The sequence below is a fragment of the Drosophila bipectinata genome, chromosome XL (genome assembly GCF_030179905.1).
Source record: "Drosophila bipectinata strain 14024-0381.07 chromosome XL, DbipHiC1v2, whole genome shotgun sequence".
Lineage (NCBI taxonomy): Eukaryota > Metazoa > Arthropoda > Insecta > Diptera > Drosophilidae > Drosophila > Drosophila bipectinata.
The window spans coordinates 14,577,076-14,587,971 of record NC_091734.1 but is presented as its reverse complement, the minus strand read 5'-3'; the positions used below and the strand labels follow the sequence as shown (position 1 = coordinate 14,587,971).

Genomic DNA, 10,896 nt, shown 5'->3' with positions numbered 1-10,896 from the left:
TGCGACATTTTTGTAGAAGATAGCAGCAGCAGCGACCAATCCCACTGTAAAATCTGCTCTCTTCTCTCTCCTCACCAGCCCGCTCGAGCAATGCACCCACAGAGAGCGTGCATGTGTGTGTGTGGGAAGCAGGGGGTGGAGAGAAATGCAAATTCATCGAGGGGGAGCTCTGGTGGCCTTGACGCTCGGTTACGTTGCTCTCTAATTGTTGTTGTTGGGGGTTTCGGATTTGTTGCTTCCACGATAAATACGTTCCTGTTACACAGTTGTTGTGGGCTTAGACTTGTCGGTTTACAGCAGTGTCCATTACAGTCGTGGAATACCGTCAGCTGGCAGAACTTGCGGCCAAGAGTGTTGAGTTTCCCATTCAAATGCCCAGCCGTACGCACCAGGCTTGTCCGAAAAAAAGGTTAATGCACTTTAAACAGTGGGAACAGAACTGGAATCTGGACTGCTAATTCTTTAGACTAAGACATTGATCCTCTGGGCTATCGTCTCTATGAAATCCCAAGGAAGTAACTCATATCACTCTTGTTTATACCGTGGAAGCAGGTGTTTGAGTCAGCGATCAAGGTTCGAATTACCAATTTTCTTCCGAACTGAATGTGATAAGTGGCGGAAAAGACCCGCAAGTCACCCACAGACCACAGACTTCGAGAAGCCGTTGCACTGCCCGATAACGATAAGAAATAATAACAAAAGTGGGGAAAAGCGGGAGCGGGAGAGGGAGGTGTCTTTTCTGAGTAATGCATTGCGGTATTGCGATTCAAAGCCACTGTTTTTCAGGTCCTCGAAAGTCCCGAGAGCCGGCTCCTTCAGGTCGAGGGGCTTCAAGTGCAATCAAAATAATTACATTTCAGACATTTGATAGTGACATTTCAGAGAGATTCTGTTGAAATTGATAGACAACCGAATGCTTGTGGAAAGCACGTTCCATTAGCGCATTGTTTTGGTCAATATACTGCTCTTCAGCCGGCAAGTACTGCAAGATACTACTAGAAAGCATATTGTCCTAGGACCTGATCCCAAAATAGTACCTTTCCAAGAGAAACTACCATTATTCCATTGCATCACTCACAGATCGTTCCATTTTCTTCGATTTACAGTTGCAGCCACCGTGTGGAAGTGGGAGTGGGAGAGAGTGCAGGACCAGCCGGCCGGTGAGAGCGGACACCCGCAGAGAGCGAGAGCGAGAGCGAGAGCTGGAGAGCGAAGGTGCAGAGTGCAGCAGCCGCGACAAGTATCAACAGGCAGCCGCAGCAGGCAGAGACAGAGATAGAAACAACGAGAAACGCCAACGCGATCGAGTCTGCTGTCTACACTGGTTGTGCGTCGGTGTGTTGGTGAGCAGCAGCAGCAGCGGCGGCAGCGGCAGAGTCAGCTCGGTGGGCATTACTTGGCGCTACGCCGCACGGCGTCGACAGTCGAGTCTCAGCACCCGACACAACAAACGGCGGCAGCTCCACCACCTCGTACTTTTCAATTCCACCGAGACCATCTCCTTGCCAACGCAGTTGCTCCACAAGTGACTCCTTTTCGATGGCCAGCATGTATCCAGCCGCTCAGCTGCTGCGCCTGCGCAGCGCCTCCGCCATGGGCAGTGCCCTGCAGGCGGCCACCCGTTCTATATCCACAAATCGCCGGGAGCGCAACTCCAGCACCGCCAGCGCCCAACAGGAGCGTCCCCAGAGCGACACCGACAAGTTCCTGCACTACAGTCCCGAGGAGGGCTACTACAAGACCTCGCCCTACGATCCCGTTACCATTCCGAATGTGCCGCTCCACGAGTACGTGTGGCGCGACTTCAAGAAGTGGGAGAGCCGTACCGCAGCGGTAAGTAGGGACCTAGTGGAGTGAGAGTTACGTGTCAAGTGTGGAGTTCGAGTTTCCCAAACTAGTATCTCGAGTATCTCGCTAATCAGAGCCCCACAAATCTCTCTGGGATTTACTGCCTCGCCGATATCTCGTCCGAATCGGTCATTATAAAGAAATTATGATTCCAACCGATAGAGCGTTAGCTGGAGGCCTGGAGCAGAGCCAGAAAGGATCGTAAATTAAGTGCCATGGCCCGTGGCAGACGTTGTCGTAGGCGCTGGTGGGAATCAAACAGAACTCGATGTTTGTTTATGGCGGTTTATTGAACCTGAACCTATGGCTATGCACGGCTATATATAAAGTTCACATATACGATCGCATATACGATCGCAGTCTGATTTGCGTCTGCGGCCCGCATTTCAATTTCGTTTGCAATTTCGCTTCGTACTCCTCCCAGTCCAAGTTCCCTACCTCTTCGACCCCCCGTGGAGGGCCTTTATTCTACTTATCGGGTGTTATCATCAGACCGAGGCCGAGGCCGAGGAGAGAGGGTAGTATTTGGGTCATTAATGCGTCCCCCCTCCGGCTGGGTCTTTGCCGGCGAGACTTATCGGACACCCGTACTGACGGGCCCCTGATAAGAACACCGCCCCGGGTCCGTGTCTTGGCCGGCCGCGATAAGAGGGAAAGTGAAATGTTGTAAACAGGCCCTCGCCGGATTCCATCCAATACGTAGTCCGGGCGTTCCGGTCTGGAGTTGGCATCGATTTTGCGATCGATTGCGTCTCCCGTTCCGGTTCGCATCTCCGTCTGCTACGGTTGGCTGGGAGCCAGCGGAGTGGTTGAGGCAATTTGCCGCGGGGATTCCAGATAATCCAGCCGCTGGACGTTCTAAATGAATCGTATCGCGTTCAAGCGATAGCCTTCCCTGGAAGCTTTTCTTTAAACAAATCCCAGAATTGGCTCTGGTTCTGCTACCGGCTTCCAAGTATATGGATTAGTAATCAGGTCTAGTTCCCTGGGCCTATAAATAACCCTCCTCACTTGCATTAGTGCGACTGATCCACCCCCGACTGACTGCCCCGGGCGACCTTGCCAATTGTGTTTACACTTTTCACTTTCCTGGGCAGTGGGCGGTGGGCAGTGGGTGGTGGGCAGAGGGCAGTGTTGGGGTTCTGAGGCAAATCAAAGTGCAAATAATTCTCATTGAAATTCATTGCCGCATCACTAGTGCAGTGGCGGCGTAACCAGAACCCTCGCAATTGTTGAATTAAATGCAATTAAAAGCTTTGGAGCCTTGCTCGCCGCCAGCTCCCGGTGCAAAGATCGCCTTTTGTTTCAAGCTTTATTGTTGTTGTTGTTATTGTTGTGGGTTGTTAACTAGGAGCAATTGATGTAGCCACGCCTTTAGACTTCCATAGCCCCCATAGCCCCCATAACCAAGTGCCAAGTTTGAGAACAAGTGTGGAAAACAACTATCCCCCCAGAGAGGGTCTGGTCAGATAAGATATAGGTTTCAGTCGTGTCATCGTTATGGTGGCAATTCCTTATGATTTATACCGATCTATATATATAGTCTACTAGAACACCACTTGTCCGGGCTACTGGTTGAGCTAAAAACCGATAAAAAGTGCATTCTTAGTCATAAGCTTCGGCTTCAATGGCGACTCATTATTGCCAATCTGTTTAATATTTAGTGGCTTCGGGGGATCAAAACCCAACCCTGCCGGATCCCCTGATACGGTTGTCCATATAATGCGCTTTTAATTGCGCTGCCAATTATTTTTCGGCCATTCCCCATCCATTCCGTTTGTTTTTCTTCTGATTATTTTGATTTTGTTGCTCTTTTCGCCAAACGACGTCAGCATTCGGTTTTGGTTTTCGGGTCCAGCCTCCTCTGGTATTTTTGGCCGTTCTCTGCTTGTTTTGTTTTTATTTTTCTTGAAGAGGGATGACAAATTAGCTTTATAAATTTTTTATGAATATGGAATAATGAACAAAATATGAATCATGAATATTCATTTTTATTTGGAAAAATATGAAAAAGTTTACCAAAGTTTTCAAAACTAAATGAAATATTTTTATAGTCTGGAAAAGAGTAGTTTGTTTATTGGTTTTTTATTTGAGAAGGCATTTATTAGCTATTTTTTCTAATTTTTCATAATTTTTTTGAAACCTTTTTGTTCATTAATAACTTTATTAGTTAATTATTACTTATTTCTCTCTTTTTGCTATGAAATGGTTTTTTAAAAACTTGAAACTTTAAATTTGAAGAAATATTTGACGGTTTTTTTTAAACTTATTTCTTTAAGAACTGTTCAAAATTAGTTTCTAATAGAATAATAGAATATAGAAATAATAGAATAACTCGCATAGAATAAAGATTGTTTGGGGATTGTTTTGAATTTAAGATTGTATTTGACAAAAATTCTTAAAAAATGCTTGTGGTTTTTTTAAATATTATTTTTTAAAACAAAGTGTGGATAATATATTTTTTTTAAGACATGGATAGCCTTGGAAAAGACTGCTTATTAGATTATTTTTAACTTTGAAATAGTATTTTGTTTAAATTCTTTTTAAATTTGATAGTTTTTAGGAACATAATTCTTTAAAAAAACCGAGTTTATCTTAGGCTTTGCTTTAAATATTTCCATACAGTTAAGAATGCGTTTTTTTTACTTTTTTCGAAGTTTTAAAATTAAATTCCAATACTTGAATAGAATGAACTATTCAATGAATTTGAAAGATTTTTAAGACTTAAGATCGTATTAAGATATTTTTTGGAAATTCTTTCAACTACGGATGATAAGGTCTTTTAAAATTTTTTTATTAGGTCTTTTAATAATTTTTCTTTAAAAACTTTTAAAAATTTATTTGTTATACTTTCTAAGAGTAATGATGGTTTTTTCAAGTTTTTTGTTTGTTTGAGATTTGTTTGTATTAAAAAAAAGGCAAATACTTGACTTGGAATTATATTGTTTGGTAATTTTTAATTTTATTATTTAAAAAAAAAAGTCAACTAATGTCAGTGTCTGGAGAAGACTGTTTTTAAGTTAATTTTTCAATTTTAAATAATATTTTTTTGAAATCTTTTCAAAACCAGAATAGTTTTTGAAATCCCATTCCTAAAAACCAAAATATTCCGAATGCATTGTTAGTCTTGACGTCTTGAATGCCTTATAGGCTTACAAGTAGTGTCTAAGACCAGTCTTTGATTAGTGAACTTGCCACCGAAAAGAAAGTGTACAATCTTAGCTTGAAAAAGCATCTAAAAGTGTGCATAGGAAATGGCTAAATTTTTGATCGGTGTCTCCGGCCAAGCCAGCACTGGTTGTTGATGTTGCCCGGGGTCTTTGCCGCTCGAAAGTCAACAAACGCCGCAGAGTAAATGACAAATGCGAGAGATAGACAAAGACAGATAGACATAGGAGGGGATTGGGGAACAGAGACGGAGCACGACGACTCGTTTAGACTCTGCAGACTTTGTACTTTGCCCCACTGAACTTTGGACCGGCCGCCGGCCAAATGAAGCCGAAGCCGAAGCCGGAGCGGTGCGGTGCGGTGTGGTTTTCGAGGGGATCGTCAAATGCACGAAATGATTCTCTTATTTTTTAGCCGCTTATTTATTTATTTTATGATGTGGTGTGGTGTGTGGTATGGGTGGGGGCGCACTGGTGTGTTGTTTTCTTCAATTTGTGCAAAGTGCTATTTATATGGCTTATTTTTAACCGCATGCGATGTGTGACTGCGCAGATTCGAGGGGCGCAGACCCCCAAGCTGGCAAAAAGCGGGCCCTCGTACCGCTCCCCGCAACGACCTTCACCTTAGCCCTCCTCCCACCAGGCCAGAGCAGAGCCAAGGTCGCGATAGAGCCCCGCTTCGAGCAAGAACTACCAGTACCATCCGTAGTAGCTCGGGCAGGGGGCCATAACTGACCTAAGACCACGTCTTTTCGGAAGAGCTAATGGCCTGATTTTGGCAATGTAGTGCCGCGAGGCCCGAAACTAATCTAATCGCGCGGCTAAGAATGTGTATGACCCGGCTAATAGTGAGCTAAGCCGTTTAACCCCCTATCGGAGGTCCCCTATCAGCCACCAGCTCCTCAATAATTTCACAATAATCGCACCACCTGCTGGCACTTACTGGTCTTTCTAAGTTTATGGATGCCACTTGAAGATTGGCCAGCATTCTCGAGATAGGACTGATTTTCTAAACGGTGTTCTTGGGGTTTTTCCAGGTGTGTGTCATCACCGACCGGCAGTATACGTTTGCCCAGATGCGCGATGCCAGCGCCGCCTTCGCCGTGCGCCTGCAGACCCAGTTCAAGCTCTTCAAGCCGGACGTGGTGGGCGTCTGCCTGCCCAACTTGCCGGAGTATCCCATCGCCACCTTGGGCGCCATTGAGGCCGGCCTCACGGTGACCACCGTGAATCCCATCTACACGCCGGGTAAGTCCACTTTCCATTCTCCGTTCTTGGGGTGTTTTGTTTTCCAAGTGCCGGCAATGATAAGATACTTGTACTTGTGTAGCATTAGCAGCTGTTGTTTTGTCCGAAAAAGGCGCCTAATCTGGAGACAAAGTCTAAAGGTTTGTTTACACAGACCCCGCCGGGGGAGCTGTAAAGATTCGGGAGAGCAATTGGATTATAGCTCTGGCCATAAGTCCCCATCTCCAGAGGGGAGTCAGCAAGGTGATCAGTTAACGAAACACCTGCTTATAAACCCCACTCCATAAAGAGGTGCATTCGGGCATATGAGCCCGGGCATTTATAGTAATTATACAGATTGGCATTACGACATCGTCGTTATGATTGGAGAATTGCCTTAGGCGCACCCCCATAACCCAATTGGAGGCAATGCTGTGCAGCCTATTGGCCAAATACGCACTGGCCGGTTATGGCTATTTGGACGGACACGGCTGCTCCTAAATGGTCTACATATACTTTATTGGGGGGGCCTCTTGAGTGCGTCAAGACTCACTGCGCCTTATCTGGCCGGGGGGGTGGCGACATCTGGCATTAGCAGCCATCGGGTTCCAAAGTCGAAAGATCGCCCCTGATTGTGCCAATTACCATTTCCATTGCAGACGAGATCGCCCGCCAGCTGACCTTCAGCGGAGCCAAGTTCCTGGTCGGCACTGCGGCCGTCTTTCCCACCCTGAGCCAGGCCTGCCAGCTGGCCGGCAAGAAGCTGCCCATCGCCGTCATCCGCACCAGCCCGGGCGAGGCCCTGCCCGAGGGCGCCATCGACTTCAGCGAGCTGACCAGCACCCAGAACATCCGCTACGACGATCTGCAGTCCCCGAAGGACGCCACCCCCAACGACATGGTCTTCCTGCCCTTCTCCTCGGGCACCACCGGCCTGCCCAAGGGCGTCATGCTCTCCCACAACAACATCAGCAGCAACTGCGAGCAGGTCCAGGCCTCGCTGCCGCTGGACATCAACGGGCCGCAGGTCACGCTGCCGGCGGTGCTGCCCTTCTTCCACATCTACGGCCTCACAGTGGTGATGCTCTCCAAGCTGGGCCAGGGCTGTCGCCTGGCTACGATGCCCTGCTTCAAGCCGGACGATTTCATGCGCTCCCTGGACAAGTACAAGGGCAGCTTCCTCAACCTGGTGCCGCCAATTGGTAAGTAACGGGTACTTCTAGTCTTATAGCTTCGTATCTCAAAGTTCTAAGTAATTCCAGTAATTATAAAAGCTATCTTAAGGATACATTTTGAAGAAAGAATAACAAACAGGTTTCTGTGCTGAAACGGTGCTACTATAATTTATTTAAACAAATCAAACATTGCTATAATTAAATGCTTGCCTGCTCGCATAGTCCAAAAACCGGCTTTAATTGAAATGAGCTTCTAACAACCTTGCTGAACCGGTTCAGAAGGCTTTTTCCAATTAAAGTGCAAAACAAAAAGACTGAGAAATTGTTTATACAAATTAAGATTAGTTCATTCTGATAAAGGTATTTCCAAAATACCACTTTTATGGGCAACCAGGAATAGCATTATCTTTTGTTATCGAAAGTCATTTCATTTGGGGGGGCCAATCCACTTCTCATAGCTTGGATGGTTTGTAATATTCATCGTTCTCTCATATTCGCAGCCCTGTTCATGATCAACCATCCCAAGCTGACCCAGGAGACGGCCCCTGAACTGAGGGTGGTGATGAGCGGAGCTGCTCCGATTGGAGAACACGATGTGGAGCGCTTCCTCAAAAAGTAAGTCCACATTTTGTATGTATTTCCTTTACTTGCTCACATGGAGCTTCTCCCTTCTCCCAGATTCCCGAAGACCGTCTTCAAGCAGGGCTACGGCATGACCGAGGCCTCGCCCGTGGTGTTGCTTACTCCCGATGGTAACACCCGGTATGCTTCTACCGGCGTGCTGCCTTCCAGCACGGAGGCCAAGATCGTGCCCCTCGATGGCAGCGATTCCAAGGGCGTGGGTCCCCGGTCCAGCGGCGAACTGTGCATTCGCGGCCCTCAGGTGATGTCTGGATACCTCAACAACGAGGAGGCCAACAAGGTCACCTTCTATCCCGGCAACTGGCTGCGCAGCGGCGATGTGGCCTACTACGACGAGGAGGGCTTCTTCTACATCACCGACCGCATGAAGGAGCTGATCAAGGTTAAGGGCTTCCAGGTGCCACCCGCCGAACTGGAGGCCGTGCTCCGGGATCACCCCAAGGTTTTGGAGGCGGCTGTTTTTGGCATTCCCCACGAGCTGAACGGGGAGGCGCCACGTGCCATAGTGGTGCTGCGTCAGGGCCAGAAGGCCACCGCCGAGGAAATCGCCGCCTATGTGGCCGAGCGCGTGGCTCACTACAAGAAGCTAGAGGGCGGCGTCATCTTTGTCGACGAGGTGCCCAAGAATCCCACCGGCAAGATCCTTCGCCGGGAGCTCAAGGAGAAGTTCTCCGACTAAACAGGATCTGTTAGCTTCTAAGTTTCGTTTGTGATTTTTTTTTTTTTTTTCACTCTCGGAGATCCGCTGGGAGGCTTCGATTGTTACACACAATGACCATCAATTTTGGCTCAAGATTAGGCCTTTCTTAGAGTTAGAATTGCATTTATATAAGAATTTGGAAATATTTAGTCCTTAGGCATACATATAGGTCTCGATTAGTCGCTCGATTGGTCCATATCTTATAAGATTTAGAGTAGTTAGTGACCGATATCAATACACGCATAACAGAACATATAATTATACTTAATGCCGGACCGATTTCGCAGTCGAGTGTTGAAGATTTCACAGGACGAATCTATGATATTCCCTCTACTCGTCCTTTTAAACATTTTTTTTTTCATTAGTTATGTAAGATATTTGATTGTTAAACGCATTGTAAGCGGCGGCCCACATGCCAGCCCCCGTGTTGATAAATAAAGACGGAATGGACGTTTAAACAGGCCATTTAAAATTTTTAATATAATTTTTAAGGCGTTTCCTGAACGCCTCATTTCCCTCATTCTTCAAGGGTTTCTCCAAGTTCCTTACGTCTCTTCTCCTTACGGAGGTGAAGTTAAGAGCTGCCCTTGTCAGCGGGTGTGGGGTACAAGTACCACTTGAAAGTTTCGACTAATTTCATAAGGTAACCCAAGGGCCGTTTCCGAAACCGGGAGCACCTGTTAAGAGCCCTGTTTCCTGGGACAGCAAACCATTGGATCTCAACTGCATACTTTAAAGAGCTCCTGAAATTCTTCAAGACAATCTGGTGGGGCATACTTCAGGGCAGGGCACTAATAGTATCGACTACCTTAACTGAAGCAGGATCGAAATTCTTGGAAATTCGATTATGGAGGAATATGGAGGAACCACTTCTGGAGGAAGATTGCCAACCTACAGGCTCAGTGATGACATCAACTGCCGGACGAAGTACTTATCCACTCACGAATACAAAAATTGGAGGAGTATGCTCCACTTCAAGCATATTGACCCATACCAGTACATCAGAAACTGCATCCAAGAGTATTCTGGAACAAGCTCTGCCAACTACACGAAAATGGCGAACGGCTGTTTTAAAAACGGAAGCTGCAAACTCAGTTTCAAAAGACTTCCACGCCGGTCATCGAATCCGATCCGGGAAGTACCAACGTCATCGAACGGATCCATACCAACGTCTTCGTTATTAGCAAATGAGGAAGAACCTGTAACAGATCATGAACTTGCTCTGGCTGAGGAACCAGCTGACGAGATGACCAAGAGATGCCCATCGTAAGTCTCAAACTAAAAAAGCATCCGCCAATTTTTATGGAAAATACCTCATGGAGAAATCATGGATGTACCTATAGAAAGAGAAAGAAATGGAGGCGTCATTGGTCCTGAAAACTGTATGTTTAAAGTTGAAGGCGTTTTTGAAGGAAGGAAAAAAAACGCATTACATTTCTCAGCTTAAAGAAGACAAAGCTTATCGAGTGATAGTACGTCACTTGGCTAACTCTACACCAGAGGTCGGCACGGCCCTATCTCGGGGGGCATAGGAAATTTCTCTGCCCGAGCTCTGCCACACACACACAGTATACATGTGTGAAAATGAAAACATAAGATAATATCACTGCATTATTGGGATCAAATGGCCGTTACTTATGAAATTTCTAGGAACCGTTCCTTAGAGTGGACAGATCACCCTTGTGTACCTTGGCGTGCAAGAAATGTACAATAGGTGGCGCTACGAAAACTAGGTGTTACCGGTTAAGATAATAGACTACCCTAGTTGGAATAATAATCAGGGAAAATAAGCGGGAGGTTCTTAAATATGGAGGGACGTTTAGATTGGGGTCATTTCTTAAAAGCTGTGATGTGAGCGGTCTTTTTATGATTGATTTAAACTCGGGTATTTTTAAATTCAAACCCCAGTCGGGATTATATTCTGTTGGAAGAAGTCTCCACCGGCGGGTGGTCTCCACCACCCCTTGGTCGGCCAACCGGCCCATAACAGCTATACTTTTGAGGGGCAGGAACCCTAGGAAAATGTTGAAAATATGAACAGCGCGGATCGGTGCTCCCTAACATTAGGGAGATATTATTTTTTTGTTGCAGTTTTTACCCTCAGTCCCGAGTTAATAAAAACCGGGATCAAAGAGGG

At 46.4% G+C, this 10,896-nt stretch overlaps 1 protein-coding gene across 1 annotated transcript; it reads left to right on the top strand.

Moving 5' to 3' along the window:
* The first annotated feature begins 1,539 nt into the window (after positions 1-1,539).
* Positions 1,540-9,217, top strand: pdgy (pudgy). Its single transcript, XM_017245289.3, has 5 exons — positions 1,540-1,833; positions 6,053-6,263; positions 6,902-7,444; positions 7,918-8,032; positions 8,096-9,217. The coding sequence occupies exons 1-5, from the start codon at positions 1,540-1,542 to the stop codon at positions 8,736-8,738; spliced, it is 1,806 nt and encodes a 601-aa protein (XP_017100778.2). The 3' UTR covers positions 8,739-9,217.
* The last annotated feature ends 1,679 nt before the right edge of the window (positions 9,218-10,896 follow it).

What these genes read in the sequence shown, in the direction of transcription:
- pdgy (XM_017245289.3), top strand. Translation starts at nt 1,540, where the DNA reads ATGGCCAGCATGTATCCAGCCGCTCAGCTGCTGCGCCTGCGCAGCGCC. An exon ending in GAATCCCATCTACACGCCGG is followed by an intron (nt 6,264 to 6,901) that starts GTAAGTCCACTT and finishes TTTCCATTGCAG; the next exon opens with ACGAGATCGCCCGCCAGCTG. An exon ending in GTGGAGCGCTTCCTCAAAAA is followed by an intron (nt 8,033 to 8,095) that starts GTAAGTCCACAT and finishes CCCTTCTCCCAG; the next exon opens with ATTCCCGAAGACCGTCTTCA.